The sequence below is a fragment of the Fukomys damarensis genome, unplaced genomic scaffold, assembly GCF_012274545.1.
Source record: "Fukomys damarensis isolate Sample0158 unplaced genomic scaffold, DMR_v1.0_HiC HiC_scaffold_22, whole genome shotgun sequence".
NCBI lineage: Eukaryota > Metazoa > Chordata > Mammalia > Rodentia > Bathyergidae > Fukomys > Fukomys damarensis.
In genome coordinates this window covers 23,103,154-23,121,411 of record NW_022900934.1, presented here as the reverse complement: position 1 = coordinate 23,121,411, position 18,258 = coordinate 23,103,154, and the positions used below count along the sequence as shown (strand labels likewise).

The window sequence follows — 18,258 nt, the reverse complement described above, 5'->3', positions numbered from 1 at the left end:
TTTATTTTCATTTTCATTCTCTCACATTTTTTTCTTTTCCCTAAAGGTGTAGGGAAGGTGTGATACGTAGGGGAAGAACAACAACAACAAAAAAATTGTATTTCTATATATTAGCAATAATTAGAAAATGGAAATAAGAAAAAATAAATATTCAAAGTGGGGATTTAGTTCAGTGGCACCACACCTCAAAAGCTAAAGGTCCTAAGTTTGATCCCTGGTACTGGAAAAAAAAATTGTGTCCGGCATACTTGGCTTGCTGCCACATTCTGTTAGAAATGAAGCCAGAGGCCAGGGATTTAGCTCAATGGTTCTGCTGCCTGCATTACAAGCGCAGGTTCTAAGTTTGGTTCCCCATACCAAAAGAAAGAAATGAAGCCACATTCAAGGGAAGGATAATTAGACTTCGCTTTTTTTTTTTTTGAAACATTTTTTTTATTTTTTGAGCCAAGGCCTCACTATGTAGTTCAGGCTGACCTGAAACAGCAATCTTCCAGCCTCAGCCACCTGAGTGCTAGGATTATAGGCTTGTGCCACCATACTTGGCTGGTAGACTCCACTTTTAAAGGAATGCATGTCACATGCAGACATATTTTGATGTCACTAAAACTACTATTTGAGAGTAATTGTATAATGCCAGATTAATTGTATATATGTACAGTAAAATTCTTTTTTTTTTTAACTACAAATTCCTTTATTAGTGAGAACATGAAAGTAACAGTTGTTGGCTCTTTCTTAGACTCTACTAAGAATCAGCATCATATTGTAAGTGATTAAGTAAAAAGACATTATTACAATTACAGGGTATCTTAAAGACAGGGACACAGTCTGAGAAATTAGTTATTAAGAGTTTCCATTTTTGTGCAAATGCCATAGAATATAATCCCATAAATCTACATCACAGAGCATACCACAAAACTATTTGAGAGAGAGAAATATATATATGACCATGATGAAGAGAACAACGTATGATTAAATCAAGCACATGAGCAGTGATACAAACAAAAGACAGTTTTCTGCCACCATACACAATTTATTCTTTGACAGTAAATGTGCTATTAGTACAAAGAATACACTCTAAAATTATAACAAAAAAGTATAGCATAATAAATAAGCCAGTATCACAGTTGTTTGTTATCATTATCAAATGTTGTGTGTGATACATAATTGTATTTGCTGCATACACACCAAAATTCTTAATAGTCCATGATTATATAGTGCTGATCTTGCATCTCACCTTTTTTTCTTTTTTGAGACAAGGCCTCACTATGTAGTTGAGACTGACGTGGAACTCACTATGTAGCCCAGGCTGGTTTTGAATTTACAGCGATCCTCCTGCCTCAGCCTCCTAAGTGCTGGGATTACAGGCGTGGACCACCACGCCCGGCTTTTTTTTTTTCTTTTTTATTGAGTTTGTTGGTATTTTCAAGTATATAGTACAGTTACATTTGTCATTGGGACCTCGTTCCCCTACATGACAGATCTTGGTTCTCATTCCTTCCTCATACCCATGCCCTTAAAACCTTTTTTTTTGGTAGTGTGCAGCTGCCTTCTCTTCCTCTTCTCCCCTCTCCCTCCCATCCTCCTCCTGCCCTGGCCTCCCTCCCGTTCTTCTCTACTTTCCCTATTCCTCTTCCTCTTCCTCTTCCTCTCTCTCCTCCTCTTCCTCCTCTGTCCTTTCCCCTATCCCTTCCTCCTTCCCTTTCCTGCCTCTGCTCCTTTGCTCTTCCTCCTTCTCTTCCTCTTCCTCTTCTTTCTCCGTGAGTGTCTGAGTATATGCTCCATGCAGGCCTTGAATTTACTGTGTAGTCCAGGATGGCCTCAAATTTACAATATTCTTGTCTTAGCCTCCTTCAGATTACGGATGTGTGCCACCATGGCCTGCATCTTCAACCCTTTTTATGTTATTTCTTTCTTGTGACCTGTTTGTGACACCCAAATTGGGGAGCTCTGATGAAGATGGTCTAGATTATATAAAAGTACACTATACATTCCCTATAGAGGCTTTGTGGACCAATTTTGTTCACTAATACCCAGTGGTCTGTGGTTTGTTCTTAGGAAACACTCTTGTTTTTTTTTTTTTTTTCAAGACCAGTCTCACTGTATAGTTCAGGCTGACCTTAAACTCACTGTGTAGCTCAGGCTGGCCCGCAATTTAATCTTCTTGCCTTAGTCCCCAGAGCCCTGGGATTACTGGTATGTGCCACCATGCCTTGCTTCCTTTTAACAGTCACTTAGGGCCTATTTGCCAGTCTTTAAATTTCCTGTATAGCCCCCTACATAGGAGTTGCTGTTTCTTTTCTTACCTTCAATTTCATGCATGTACTTGCCCTCTTATTTTCTTTCCTTCCTCTCTGCTATGTTGATTTGGTTCTACCTCACGCTCAGAAATACTCCCCAGCTTGATCATCTGGAAAACACCTGCTCATCTTTCAGTATTGAGATCAAATACCCTTTTCTTTCCTAGAGTTGTCTTGGCTCCTTCTCTTCCATGGTCCTCTTCCTCTTTTCTGACTTTTCTTTCCTGTGTCTAGCTTTGTTGTAAGGAATCTTCTGTTGGGGCACCTGGTATCTTTTATTACACTTTACTTGTACCTGTAGACAAATGCTTATTCCGCAGGAGGATAATGTAATACATAAGGGACAGAAGCCTTGAGGGGTGCCTCTTTATCTCTTGGGGAGCAGATCTTCAACAGAAATAAACAGAGAGCAAAGGAAATAATTACACATTGAGGTCAGTGCTGTGAAGGGAGCAAGCAAGCAAAGCAAGCAAGCAGGAAATTTAGGAAGGAGATGGGGGCTACTTGAGATTGTGCCCTCAGGGCTTCTGAGGCTGCTGAAAGATAATTGTGTTAACTGGGAAGAACAGACAGAGCATTTGTTTAGGGTAGAGATCAGCCTGGGTATGGGAATGTGTGTAGTGTAGCAAGACTCAAAAGGCTAGTGGGTCTTCTCTCAGGGTCTATCTCCCTCTGACAGCTTCTTTGATCACAGGTCTTGATTTTGCATTTGCAAACCCTGGTACACTTCCTGGCTTATAGTAAGTACTCAGAAAGTTTGTGAAGAATTTAAAATAAGTGTAATCATATACTTTTTATAGTTAATAATTTTCATGGTATAACATTGAAAACATACAAAAAGATAATATACTGAATAAATAAGTCTTGTACTTTCTCTCTAGTTCCCTAACTATCCAGTTCCTCTTCCAAGAGGCAAATCAGATTGCTTGATCATCCTTCCAGAGATAGTGCATTTATTTATTTCTTTGTTTATTTATTTATTTGGTACCGGGGATTGAACTCGGGTCCTTGTGCTTGCAAGGCAGGCCACCAAACAGCTGAGCTAACTCCCCGACCCTAGCACATGTATTTAAAAACAGGTACAAATGTATTGGCTCTCTCCCCTCCCTCAAATAAATGGTAGTGATACCATTTTATATCTTGAAAGTTTTCTCCCTTTTCTTAGAAATCTTTTTTTTTTTTAAATTTTATTTAATTTTATTTTTTTTTTTAGACAGAGTTTCTCTATGTAGTTTAGGCTGGCCTTGAATTCACTATGTAGCCCAGACTGACCTCAAACTGATCCTTCTGAAAAGGCCTCCTGAGTGCTAGGATTACAGATTTGCGTCTCTACACCCCACATACTTAGAGATCTTTAAAAATCAGTAGAAAGGCCAGGGATTTTGCTCTGGTTCTGCCACCTGCCTTGCAAGTGCAAAGACCTGAGTTGGATCCCTGGTACCAAAAAAAAAAAAAAAAAAAAAAAAAAAAAAAAGAGAAAAAAATCAGAGCTGCCTTATTCTTTTGAATGATGACATAGTATTAGTAAGGGGATTACAAAGTTACTATTGTTTTAATTTGAAAAGAAAATACTAAAGAGGTGACTTCAGTATAAAGTTCTGTAGATTAAATAAATTTGTGAAATTTAACTCACTGTATTAATCTAAAGACTCTATGTTTGAAAATTGTTGGTGGAGATAGTAAACAAATTAAGAGGTTTGAATTGTGGGTATGTTAGGACAGATAGCTATTTTACACAGGTCGCCAGCTTTTAGTAGACTGAATGAATGAGAGGAAGTTTATAGTTAGGTATCCATTTTGAGAGAAGAATAGATTAGGAATCCTTTCTAGTTTCCTACAGTTGTACTATTCACTTCATTAGTTAGCCAGTCTCCTGTGAAGATATCTTGTATTTATAACAACTGCCATTTGGATTGGAATAGAAGACTAGTTTCAGGGCTGTTTATTCCTTCTGGTAGTGTTTTAATTCTTTTTGTTAATATTGAGCAGATCATGGATGAGTAGTTATCATTAGGAATTTTGGCAAGCATACCGAGTCAGATCTCTGTGAGGACCCACGTGAAGTGGTGATGGCTTGAACTTGTGAAGGGACATTGGAATGGGCACCTGGAGTCTGAGAACCTTGGAATTGAGAATTGGTAGGACATGTGACCTTTGGGAAGAACAGAGATGAGGATTCATTTGATGAACATTTACTCAGTGGTCAGTATGTGCAGGGTACAATGCCAAGCAAAATGCTTCAGAGAACAATTAGTGAAAGAATGAAGAAGACAGGGCCGGGAATTTAGCAATATGATTAATATGTGTATATCTAAGAGAACTACATATAGTATTTTTCTTTGTTTTTAACCACTTACTTTTGAAATGAACAAAACATTTGCATGATTGAAAGATAATATTAAAAGGTATACTATAGAATATTTCCCTTCTATTTTGTCCTCCCCCTACACAATTCCCTCACTCTCACCCTTGCCCTCTCTCTTTTTGAGACAGTGTTTTGCTGTGTAGTTCAATCTGTCTTTGAGCTCACTATGAAGTTCAGGCTGGCTTTGAACTTGCTGTGGTCCTCCTTCCTCAGCCTTTCAAGTGCTGGGATCATAGCTGTGCACCTCTATGTTTGCCCACAATTTCCTCTCATGTCAACAACAAAAAATTTTTTTTGGTACCGGAAATTGAACTCGGGCTCTTGCACTTGCGAGGCAGGCGGCAGAACCACTGAGCCAAATCCCCGGCCCCTCATGTCAACAAAGTTTAAGTGCTGGAAATAGAAACCATTTGAGGTATTTTAACCACAAAAGAATTTAAGTCAGAACATTGGGTACTCACAAAATTATTGGAAGGGTTGGAGGAATGTGAATCAAGGGGGCTGTCCTTAAGACTATCAGTTTGGGAGGCCTATGACTAGAGCTGTGATGTAGAGTCCAGTTAAGTCACTACTGCCACTGCCACCCCCACCACTGCTGTTTGATACTCATGATGCTGGTGACCAGACATTTTGACCCTTGTTGCTGCAGGCCACACCAGCAGCAGCATCACCTGGGGAGCATGTCAGGGATCCTAGGCCCTACCTACCTCTGTCTACTGAATCAGAAGCCATATATTTTAACAAGGTCCTCTGGTGCACGTGAAAGCTTGAGAGTCCCTGCACTAGTTCATCGGGCCTGGCATTAACCTATGGGTCACTGTGATCTTGTTTGCTAAATGTAAAAGAGTAAAGTTTCAACCTGGGTACACTTTAGTTTATAAATATTAAATTATGCCAGGCATGGTGTTGGTTTTCCTATCTCTTAGTCTGCAAGGAGGGTGAAGTGGAGGTTGAAAGAACCTGTCTGTTCTGAGATGACCGACCACACTTTTTCAAAGTAACTATTCCTGTTAGTTTCTTATCCTTGCCTATCTTTCTTATCCTTCCCTTTCTTATCCATGCATAAGGCCCTAGGTTTAATCCCTAGCATGCAAAACAAAACAAAACAAAACAAAGTTACCATACATAGTGTTTGGCATCATTTAATATAATAGTACATTATAGGAGAGCTTTCTATATTATGATGTGCAGAATCTTTTTTTTAAACAAGTGCATACTATTCCATTATGGATTATAAAATGCTTAAAATTAACACTGGTAAAGTATGGTATGCATGGGTTATTCTAACTTATTGGCACATATTAAATATAATCTAGTTGTTAAATATTTTCTTTCTGCGTCCCATATGGTCAAGCCTTTTGTATGTGTCATCTCTTCTAACTGGCACTGTAACCTACTTTACAACCAAGAACATGGACTCTGAAAAGTTAATTTAATGTTCCACTATTATTATTATTATTATTTTGAGACAGGGCCTCACTGTGTATTGCAGTCTGACCTGAACTCACTCTGTACCCTAGGCTGGTCTTAAACTTGTGACAACTCTCCTGACTCAGCCTTCTAAGATCTGGGATGACAGGCATGTGCCACCATGCCCAGTTCAATTTAATATTTATAAATTTAAAGTATATGCAATGTGAGATTTGAATCCAAGTTGGTTACCCTCCATAATTTGTTATTTGACCCAATTGTGCAGCATCTCTAAATGATAGGCCTTTAATACTTTGACAACATGCTCTTGTGGAGAGAAGTTTGGAATAATACCCTTTTGGTTACTTTTGGTTGGTATTAAAGGAATTTCCATTTTTTCTGACTCAGGTATCCAGCTCACATAGAAGACATTGACTACGAAGAAGGAAAAGTACTCATCCATTTCAAGCGTTGGAACCATCGTTATGATGAATGGTTTTGCTGGGACAGTCCTTATTTACGCCCCTTAGAGAAAATACAGCTGAGGAAAGAGGGTTTACATGAAGAGGATGGATCTTCTGTGAGTAACAGATCCTGGGAGTTCTGTGATAAGTGGGGTCAGCTATTGGGCCCTTCTGTTCTGCCTTTGATGTTTTATGGGAAAGTCAGTAGCAGCTGGGGACCAGTCTTTTGGGTATTAGTTGTAACCCTGAGATTTCTGTGGTGCCTAGGGCTCTTGAAGAATCCTAGTCCTCAACTGTTTGATATATTTAACATTATCGTTTATAAAGTAACTTCATGGGGGCTACATTGATGATGAACCAGAGACCTTATTTTTCATTCATTCTTTTTTTGGGGAGGTACCAGGGAAGAAACTCAGGAACTTGGTGCCTGTGATGCAGGCAGTGACACTACTGAGTTAAATCCCTGGCCCTCATTTATTTTGAGACAGGGTCTTGCTGTAAAATTCAGACTGGCTTTGAACTCACAGCAATCTTCCTGCCTCAGCCTCCTGAGTGCTGGAATTAGAGGCAGGCCTGGCACCTTTATTTCTCTTTTACACTACTGCTTTTCTAGCTTCTAGAACACTGCCTGGCACATAGTAGATCTTTGGTATATATTTGTTGAATAAAGAAATGAATGAATTCTAGATATACTGTGCATTAGATATTCTAGACATCTAGATCATTTATTAAACTGCTATCTAATCATTTCATGTGTGGATAATCCTGTGTTGGTTCATATGCAAGGTCTTCTGTAAGGCCTTGAAGAACTTGGAACTGATGAGACTACCTTCTCTCTCTGTCTTTTTTTTTTTTTCTTCTTCAAGTGTACCTCAGTTCATGAACTTCTTTCCACATTTCTGGTTGCAAACTGAATTGGGTGAGAACTGAGTCATATTTCCTTGAAAGGTCAACATTCAACCTAAAACCATTGAATTTGATTCAGTTCTTGTCCAGTTCAGTTTGTGATCAGAATCATGGGCAGAATTAGGTTGTGAACCGTGGTAGCACTGTATTGGCTTCAAAATGACAAGTGAAATTTCATTTGTAAGATTTTTAAAATATATGAGTCTGATGAGACACTGATCTCAGTACTCATCCTCCTGAGCTTGAACAGTTCGAGGCCAGCCTGGGCTATGTGGTGGTTCAACGCCAAAACATGCAAACTCAGGACCTGTGCTTACGAGACAGGCGCAGTGCCACTGAGCTAAATCCCAGGCCCCCCAAAAAGATTTTTAAAACAAGCATTGAGACATCTGTAGTAATCATGCTGCTTTTGGATCTGATTCAGCCTGGTTTCTGTTTTCCATTTTAACTTTCACCAAGGAACTTGAATTCTGGCTGGCCTTCTGCTTTATTTTTTACCTCCACTTTAGGATTATTCAGTAGTGCTCCATTTGATTGTTGTTCAGTAATCATTCTAAAGAATTTATCAATGCAGATGGTGTTTTGGGAGAACAAAATAAGATAGTAAAGGTGAATGGGTGCTTTCCTACCTAAAAGACCTTTTAGAAGTGTGGGGAGGCATTAAATAGCGTGAGTGCTGCTTTGCAGAAGATGAGGTAGGCTCATTCCTTCTAGCTTCTAAGCTGGATGTGTTCTGCTATGGTCTGGAACTCTTAGCTTCACTTTCAGGGTGCATCCTGGATTTGTTGTACCTGCCCAGGCCTCTGCTCTTGGAGAGGTGTGGTTGCCAACTCTTTTGTTTGTCTTCCCATGCTAGCTAGCTTATCTATCCATCTATCTATCTATCTATCTATCTATCTATCAATCATTTTTTTTTTTTTTTTTTTTGGTACTGGGGATCGAACTCAAGTCCTTTTGCTTGCAGGGCAGGCAGTGGTACCACTGAGCTAAATCCCCAGCCTCATCTTCCTTTATCTTAATAGACCCATCCCTTTCCAACACTCTTATCAATCCCAGCTTCTTTCATTAAATTCTGGTATAATGTGTGTCCTAGAAATTTAATTTGTAACAGGATTTTTTTGTTTTTGTTTTTTAGGAATTTCAGATAAACGAGCAGGTCCTTGCTTGCTGGTCTGATTGTCGTTTTTACCCAGCCAAAGTCACTGCTGTTAACAAGGATGGTAAGGCATTTGAATTGTATTTATTTTTTCTAATGACTTGGGCGGAGTTTGTAATATGAGACTTTAATAGTTTATTATCAGTATTTATTGCCTAGGAATCCTCTTTCTTCAAGTTAATCAGCATGCCAGTAATTAGGAAGAAATTTTAAATGGAAAGAAGACTGAATAAAAAGGAGAGTTTATTATTATTTTCTGAAACAGTCCGTCATTCTGCTGGGAAGTGTACTGGGTCTTCTCATTGTCTAGGACAGTGATGGCAAACGTTTTAGAGCTTTCAGTGATACAGACAGCCCGCTGTGGCATGTGTGCCGTAGGCTTGCCACTGCTGGTCTAGGACTTCCTAATATAATTAGTGGAATAAGCCTCTGTTGTTCCTCTTACTTATTTGTGAATAGGTTGGAAATTAAATGAACACCAACAAAACATATAAAATTTGCTTTGTGCTGCTGGGTGCAGTGATGTGCACCTGTAATCCTGGCACTGAGGGAGGCTGAGGCAGGAGGACTGCAAGTTTAAGTCTTACCTGGGCAACTTAGGGAGACTGTCTCAAAATAAAAAATAGAAAGGGCTGGGGAATACAGTTCAGTGGGAAGGCCCTGGTTTCAGTCCTCAGTACTGGAAAAGAGCAACAGCATAAACCAAGATTTTTGGATACAAAGTGATTGAGGGTATAAATTGAAATGCTGGGAAACAAAGCACTATGTTGGGTTGCCTTTGCCAAAGTTTATAACACGTGAGGAGATAGGACAAGAAACTTGAACCAAAGAGGCTTGTTTTGCTGGCACAAGGATAGGAGAAGGCTTATGAGGATAATATTTGTGATCAGAGTCCTGACACTTGATGAACAATTGCTGGGTCCAAGTGGTGACTTTTTTAGTGTATTCTACCAGAATGTTTATGATATGGCCTTGATCTTTGAGGTGAATGTTTAGAGTAGTCAGGGCTCTTGGTGCCACTGTTAGAAGTGACTAAAAAGCTAGATTGAGTGGTTGGAGAGTTTGCTCAGTGGTAGAGTGCTTTTAAAAGCTTGTACAAGGCCTTGGATTTGATTCCTAGCATTGAAACAAAACAAAACAACAAAGTAGAAAGCGAAGTAGATTGATGTTTTTTTCAGTGAAGTTTTTCAATATTTATTCAGCACTGTGCTAAAAGCACTGGCCTTAGACTGACCTCGTTTTGTCTGAGATGGTCCAGCCAGTTGTGGCTGGACACTCCTTTAATTCCAGCACTCTGGGAGACTTAGGCAGAAGGATCATAAGTTCAAGCCTAGTCTGTGCAACCTAGTGAATTAGCAAGACCTTGTCTCAAAATAAAAACATAGGCTCAAATGTAGTTCATTGCAAAGGCCTTGGATTCATTCTTCAGTACCATAAAACCAAAACCCCCCCCAAAAAGAAAATCTCCAAAGCACGATTGTGACCTCTGAATTGCCTAAGTAGTTATTGGTTTTCCGGGTCATGGCTGATGAAGTCCTTTTCAATAGCTTCTTATTTTCCTAAATTATTTTTATAAGCATGTAGTCAAAACCACTGTGTTATTAATTGCTTTTCGTATGTATCATATTAACCTAAAAAACTTATTTTTGGAGAAAGCTTACTTTTTTTTGTTACCAGGGATCAAATTTAGGTCCTTGCACTTGCAAGGCAGGTGGCGGAACCACTGAGCTAAATCCCTGGCCCTGAAAGCTTACATATTATTCAACTACAAATCCTTTTAGTAATAGACATACTTGGGTGCCAAGAAGAAAAAACCATAGTTGCCTTTTAAAAAATTTATTTTAAAAACCATTTTTAAATTTTAAAAAAAATTTGTTTTTTTGGTACCGGGGATCAAACTCAGGGCCTTGTGCTTCCAAGGCAGGCACGGTGCTACTATACCTAAATCCCTACTTGGGTCCTTGCGCTTGCAAGGCAGGCGGCACAATCGCTGAGCTAAATCCCCGGCCCTTGTTTTGTTTTTTGAGTTAGGGTTTTACTCTGTAATTCTGGCTGGCCTTGAATTCACTATGTAGCCCCATCTGGCCTCAAACTCATGGCAATCCTCCTGCCTCAGCCTCCCAAGTGCTGGGATTACAGGCATGCATCACTACTCCCAACTGCCTTTTTAGATTTTTTTCATTTAAACTTTTTATTAATAAGTTTGTAAGATAATAAATGCATTCATCATGGTAGATTCTTGATTTTTTTTAATCCTACTGGTTTTTGAAAACATGTGTCTTTATGTATATAGATGTACTTCTGAAAAATCTGCAGGTTGATTTATGTCATGTTCTCTCCTTGAATAATATCTATTGGAGTATACTCCTTTGTGCAAAGGCTATCTTTTTAGCTCACATGAAAGCTCTGGATAGTAACATACATAACTGTTTTGATAAAGTAGGTGACAGATAGAAGGGAACATTTCTCTTTTGTTTCAGTGGTGTCCTAGAGTTGGAGGACAGAAACAGGACAAAGAGGGTGGATGAGGGAATGGCAGGGAAGATTGAGGAAGAGTCTTTCAGGAACCTTGGGATTATTCTCTTAGAGGAATAGAGAGTATCTTGGTGGAGGAGTGAATCATCTAGAATCTGCAGAGCTCACAACTTAGATCATGGATTAGAAAAAATAAAAAGACCTGGCAGAGTGAAGTCAGTGCTGAGATGGAGCTACCAGGAAGAAACAAGAAAGGAGTAGGGTGATGTGGATGGATCGCAAGAAGGGGAGAAGGGTACCTATCTACAGGGTTTTTGTGGGAGGGTGGATCTAAAATGTTTTGAATTAGTTATTTTAAGGACTGAAAGTCACTGGCCATGTTACTGGTTATAGTTAATTAGTGTTTTTAAAAAATTTGTTATTGGTAATTGGACCTAAGGCCTTGTGCATTCTAGGTAAGCACCCTACCACTGAGCTCACCCAGCCAGCCTCCCCCCAACATTTTTTTTGAATTTAGTTTTGTTGTTGTTTTTTTTGTTTGTTTGTTTTTTGAGACAGGGTCTCACTATGTAGTTGAGACTGACCTGGAACTCACTCTGTAGCCCAGGCTGGTCTTGAACTCACAGCGGTCCTCCTGCCTCAGCCTCCCCGAGTGCTGGGATTACAGGCATGCACCACCCCACCTGGCTGTTGTTTTTTGTTTGTTTGTTTTTTAATTTTGAGAAGGGTCTTACTAAGTTGCCCAGGCTGGCCTGCCTCAAACTCCTCTCTCAGCCTTTCAAGTAGCTAGGATTACAGTTGTGCACCACTATATCCAACTAATTGTACTTATTTGTTTTGTGTATTGGGGATTGAACTCGGGACCTTGGCACTAGGCTACATTCTCAACTTTTTTTTTTTGAAATAAGGTCTTGCTTGCCAAGTCACTAAATTGCCCTTGTCACTTGAATTTGTGATCCTCTTGTCTCAACCTTCCCAAGCGCTAGGATTACGGACCTCTGCCACCACATCTAGTTTTAATTAGGGTTTTATTTTTTTAATTTATTTTATTGTTTTGGTACTGGGGATCAAACTTGGGACATTCCACTTGAGAGCTAGGTGGTGGAACCACTGATCTAAATCCCCAACCCTAATTAGAGTATTAAAATGTCTTTTAAAGGCAGTCATAATGGTGCATGCCTGTAGTACTAGCACTGGCACACAGGAGGCTGAGGCAAGAGGATTGCCATGAGTTCAAGGTCAGCCTGAATTACATAGATAGACCCTATCTCAAAAGAAAGAAAGAAAGAAAGAAAAGCAAAAAAAGGCTTTTAAACTCGGGCAACCAGAGCATTGCAAATTAAAAGAAGAAAAAGTTTTCAGTTATGTTTCCTTTATGAGCTAAAATTACAGAAGTCTTGAGGTTACAGTTGTTCCTAATGAGATCATTTGCCACCATAATATATTGGTTCCATAAACTCTGAATTCTATCCAGTAAAGTTTAGTTAATTGAAAGATATGAAGAGTGAATGGAGGGGCTAGGGATTTAGCTCAGTGGTGCCACCACCTGCTTTGCAAGCACAGGGTCCTGAGTTGGATCCCCGGTACCAAAAAAAGAAAAGAGTGAATGGAGATTTCTTCCACACTTATTTTCCTGAAATTCTTAGGCCAAAGTTCTGTATTGTGATGCCCGCCTTGCTGATTATTGAGACTAATTGGAAGTGAGAGGAGAGGACAGGGTAGGGAAATCCTGAATGGGGAAGGTAGTTGCACCGGATGGGTGGTGTGATAGCTACAGTGCTGGTGGTGAAAGATTCTTTTATGGGAGCTCAGATCTGTGCCTGATTTGGAGGTGAAGGCAAACATTCTTTTATATTTTAACCCTGCATTGCTGGGGATGGAAACCATACCCTTGCACATACTTGGCAAGTGCTCTACTACTTCATCACATCACCCGTCCTAGGCAATGATTGTTAGGTGCTGTATTTGGGTAGTTTTTATCCTTATTTGCTGGTGTACATTTTCTGCTTATGTTTCATTGTAGTATTTGTAGGATTGAGAGCTGTAACATTGGACAGTCTTTTCACTCCTTCTCAGAAATTACCTGCCCTGCTTCAATTTTGTCAGTAGAAAGGGCCATCACAGCTTAATGCTGCTGGGAGGAAGAGCTCTGCTGGCACAATGCCTCCTTTACTTCCTATAAATGGCTTGGTCGTGCTAGGAGGAGGCTGGGATATTGAAGTGACACCTTATAAATTCATCTTGGGGCTGATTTACTGGCTAGTCTTAACCTTGGTGTTATGCTCAGGCCCAGTGAGCAGTGACTTGTGGGCTGGGGGTGGGATTCTAGCCACAGTCATGGAGCAGTGGCTATAGGCTCTTAAGGAGTCTGGCTTGATTGAATCAGAACTAAATAACAAGTTGAGTTTCTTGGGGCTTTAGCACTTGAAAAATAGGAAGGACAATGTAACATTATTTCACTTTTTTCTGCCTGGAATTTTCTTTTCTTTTTTTTCGTACAAGGGATTGAATTTAGGACCTTGCACTTGTGAGGCAGGTGGCAGAATCACTGAGCTAAATTCCTGGCCCTAGAATGGTTCTTTGGCAGTGGAAAGTTAGCCTCATTTAGAGCCTCATTTAGTGTGAAGGCAGCCACAGTTCTTATCCTTGTTACACTCTCAGTCTGTGTTGGAGTTAAACATGGGTTTCTGCCTTTAGGAAATCACCATTTCTGGTGAGTTGTCTGCAGCTCTTGGCTGGGGCTGTTAGGCTCCCCTGCCTTACATGGGAGAAACAGGAGCCACTTGTCTGCCAGGGCTCTGTGCCCTTTATAAAGGACTAGTTTGCCCTGCAAGGAGTTCTCTCTGGGGAAACAGCAAGTAGGTTAACATGACAAAATAGGGGATTGTTCCTTGGTGTTGATTTGTGGTACTTTAACATGGGTGAGCAGATAAATCAGGTTTCTCTTCCTAAAATATATTTTTGGGTCACATGCTCCCCTGTCCTCCCAGTTCAGTCTCTTTGGGCCAGTGCCAGTGAAGTTTGTGTTTATAACAAGAGATGCTGTGGAAATGGTTTTACTTATCAAACTTGTAGCAGTTACTATTTTTTTGTTTTCTTCATGCTGTAACTGATTCTACATTTGAATTGTAAAGGAGCTTGATGTCTTGTGAACAGCTGTGCACAGAGATGAAAGGACGATCACACATGCAGGTGCTACATTGTCACACACACCTCCCCCCATGCCTTTCTGTGGTACTGAGGATTTAATTCAGGGCCTTAGCAATGAACTACATCCCCAGCCCCCAACTCCATCCTTCCTTTATTTAATTTTTTTTTTTTTACATTTTTGAGATGGGTCTTGCTGAGACTCCAGGTTACCCATAATGGCTTTGAATTTGTAATCCTCCTGCTTCAGCTTTCCACGGTATTGTGATTACAGGTATGGGCCTTAAAACTCAGATTTTTAAAAAATCATATACTTGGGGGAGGGATTAGTACTTGCCTTTCAAAGTGAGTTTGTGGAAAACAAAAAAAACAAAAAAACAAAAAAACAAAAACAACAAAGTGAGTTTGTGGCTGGGCATGGTGATGCTAGAGGGTCACCTGGGAGTTTGAGGCCAGCCTGGGCTGCATAGTGAGTTCAAGACCATCCTGAACTACATACTGACATACTGAGACTTTGTCTCAAAAACCCAAAATCAAGACAGACAAAAAAAACAAAGACAGTTTGTGGATGGTGATGATCCAAATCACTTTTGGCCCCTTTGCTTTGTGACAGAGCCTTTGCTAAGTATTTTCATTATCTTCTTTTTTGGGGGGGGTACCAGGGATCGAACTCTGGACCTTGCACTTGTGAGGAAGGTGGCGGAACTACTGAGCTAAATCTCCAGCCCCTTTTTCATGTCTTATTTTACTTAGTCTTCCCCATAGAAATGGGGAAAGGTTATTGTATAGATGAAAAACTAAGCTTGAGGAGAAACTGCTTCAAATCACATAAATGGGTAGAGCTCACTGAAGGTCTGTGGGGGATCTTAAGTTGCTTTCTCTGCAGCATCAGGCTGCCTCTAAGAACACTGGAGCAGGGTTTTCCTAAAAGGGTAGGAGTTGTTACTTAGGCACCAGGTGTTCGCTGATAGGATTTGAGGGTTAGTATAGGTGGGGTGTACTTTCTGAACCCTGATAGCATCTTGAGAACCCTGACTGGGAGATAGGCCTTGGTCTTACTTCTGGTCTGTGATTATGGCTAGTTAGTTCACTGCTCTTGCCGGGGACTTTTTTGTTGGGGTCAGGTTTTGCTATGTAGCCCATCTTGGACTCAAATTTGTGATCTTTCTGTCTCAGCTTCCCTAGTGCTTGAATTATAGGTATGTACCACTATGCCTTGAGCTTGGGATTTGAGAAGTTACAAAACAGAGAGAATTGGAATAGGTAAGGGGTTTTGGAAATTGTTGGCCACAGAAACTAATAAGCCCAATATATGAAATTGCTCAGAAGAAAAGACTTAGGGAAGAAGGTGGGTTGCACTCATGTGCATATCCCTCTGATCACCTCATGAGGTACATCTTTGGGAAGCCCAGAACTTAGGGAGCCCATGTCTGAAGAGTGTGAATCTCTCCTGTGTGGCTTTTGGAATTCTCCGACTCTTGGTGAATGAGTAAGATGGAGGTTTCTTAGAGTCTCAGCTGTGGCAGATTCAAAATCAACAGAAACCTGTCCAGTTCAGTCACCTATGTATTCCTGTTTCCTTGAGGAGTTAAGCTTGTCACATATCTGTAGTTTTGTTCTCACACCCCTGTGGCTATTCCTGCTGCTCTAAGATTGTTTGATATGGCAAGTTTAATCCTTGGTGAGGGGCAAGGTCTGGAAGCTTTGTTTCACCTGGTATGAATAAGGACAGAGGCTTCCTGAAGGAGGCAGATTAGAGGAGATAAAACAGGATGTGTTGTTTTCTTTGGTGATGAGGATGATACCCATGTCCTTGCACCTACCACTGAGCTACACCCCCAGACAAGGATGGACTTACTTTGACTTATGATGTTTACATGTGTGATGTTATAGCCACAGGAGAGCTATTATCAGCCACTCATAGAAGAATCCTACAGGAAGACATTCTTTTAGTGATACATGAAACCATCAAAGTGAGATTTTAAAATTTTTTTCTCCAGAAGTAGACCTAGGCTGTTGTTACCTTTGCTTCTTCTGATGTATTCAAGCCAAGTTAGGTTGTATTTCACATGATCAAGTGAGGAAGTTCAAGATGATCCCTTACAGTCCTTGGGAAGTAAAAAGGGTGAGGACCAAGATACTAAGGAAAGTGGCACCTCTGGCAATAGTTTGGGTCAGTGGGAGGAGCAGTTGGTACTGTGGCTTTGACTTCAGATGAGTGGCTTGGACAAAAGGCAGTATGAACCTGAAGTGAACTGTCAGGATCAGTAGGAAAGCTTGGATTGAAATCCTAGCTCTATCTTAGACTTGCTGTGGAACTTGGGGCCTTCTCATCAAAAGGAGTAAGCCTCAAAATTTAACTCCAAATAGCTGAAAATTTTGGACTCGGGTGGTACTAAATATTGTCCTTTTGATTGTTAGAAATTATGTACAAATGACAGTTTTTGTGTGAGAAACATCTATTTAGATGTAGCTTGCTCTCTTTATTCTTTACTCTTTTGCTTGCCAGCACCCTTACAATACAACCAGGAACCAAGATCTTTGCTATAAAGACTCATAATCGTTGCGGAACTACTTTAAATGGAGAATGGCTTATGTCTTCATCTTTAGGCCTCCTTTATCATAGTCTGCCATTTCATTTCTGGTGTTTTACTCCACCAAGCCTAAGTATGTATCCTGATACTTTACTTGTCAGCCAGTTTCTTTCTGTATTGGTAACATCTGTGATAAATAAGCATCCTTAGTTTTTAATACCCAGGAGTAAAGGTCAGTAGGTAATTACTAATTGTTGATGGCTGTGGTTCTTAGATTTTGGCATGCCTGTTCATATAATTACCTGCAGGACTTGTTAAAACACATACTCTCAGTGTTTCTGGTGCACTCTATTTGAGGTGGGGCTGGTAACTTGCATGTCTGACAGGTTCCTCGGATTGCTCACACTTTGAGAAGTGCTGGTCTACTGTAAGCTGGGCACTGTGTGAGGAAGAAACTTACGTGAGACCTGATGTCTGGCCTTGAAGAGCCATTCTTCAAATTATGGTCCATATATATGAAGGTAGAACTGATGAGAGAACTCTGAAGGCCAGGTGCCAGATGAGTCTTACAAGAGCAGAGGAGCCTGGGGTGTAGCTCAGAGGCACTGTGCCTGCCTTGCAAGGCAAGCGCAAGGTCCTGAGTTTGATCCCCAGTACTGAGGGGAAAAAAGTTAAGAGCACAGGGTATTTGCCAGTAGCTGGGTAGCCAGGAATCTTTTACTGAACTGTTATGGTCACTTGAGCTGGCCATCAATGAGTGTACATTTCTAGGCATGAAAACATTTTGATAAAGATATAGAGATGAATTTGTGGAAGTAGCTCAGTGGTAGAGTACTTGCCTGGCACACAGAAGGTCTGGGGTTCAAATCCCAGCGCTAGTTAAGAAAAAAAGTGGAGATGGAAATGTTATAGACAGTTTCAGTGAGTAGCAGGTAGTGTCATTTAGAGTTGGTATTTGATGCTAGTAAAGAGAAATATGCATACAAAATAATTTAGTTCAAAATGTCTTGGATTTTGAATACTAGAAAGGTGTTTGGACTTTGTAGAGCTGGCTCACCATTGACAAGGTTCCAGGCATGGTGGCATGTGCTTATACTCTCAGCTACTTAAAAGGTTGAGGCAGGAGGAACTCTTGAACCCAGGAGGGTTTTGTTTGTTTTTGTTTTTGTTTTTTTGTGCATGAGGAAGTTATTTTTTAGCCCAGGAGTTCTGAAGCAGCTTGGGCAACATAGTGGGACTCCATCTGTCTCTTAAAAAAAAGAAAAGAAAAGCATGTAGTAACCAGGAGGTCTTAACTTCCTTATTGTATCCTTCTTCTCCCTTCTCTCGGGAGTTTTTATTCTTCTTTGTTTCCCATTAAATTTTTCACAGAAAGAAAGACATCACTGCCCTCAAATTCAGAAAACACAAGGGTTGGGGATTTAGCTCAGTGGCACCGTGCCTGCCTTGCAAGCACGAGATCCTAAGTTTGATCCCCAGCACTGAAAAAAAAAAAAAAAAAAAA

At 40.3% G+C, this 18,258-nt stretch overlaps 1 protein-coding gene across 6 annotated transcripts in view; it reads left to right on the top strand.

Moving 5' to 3' along the window:
* Phf20 (PHD finger protein 20) overlaps nucleotides 1-18,258 on the top strand; it is a 149,146-nt gene that overhangs the window by 45,855 nt on the left and 85,033 nt on the right. For 4 of the 6 annotated variants that reach the window (XM_033766954.1, XM_010639967.3, XM_033766955.1 and 1 more), the window contains exons 3-4: nucleotides 6,481-6,652; nucleotides 8,578-8,662. In XM_033766954.1, coding sequence (XP_033622845.1) covers nucleotides 6,481-6,652; nucleotides 8,578-8,662 — 257 coding nt within the window. Of the gene's footprint in view, nucleotides 1-6,480; nucleotides 6,653-8,577; nucleotides 8,663-18,258 lie in introns of those variants that run through there. The other 2 variants (XM_019209947.2, XM_033766956.1) reach the window with 2 other exon arrangements.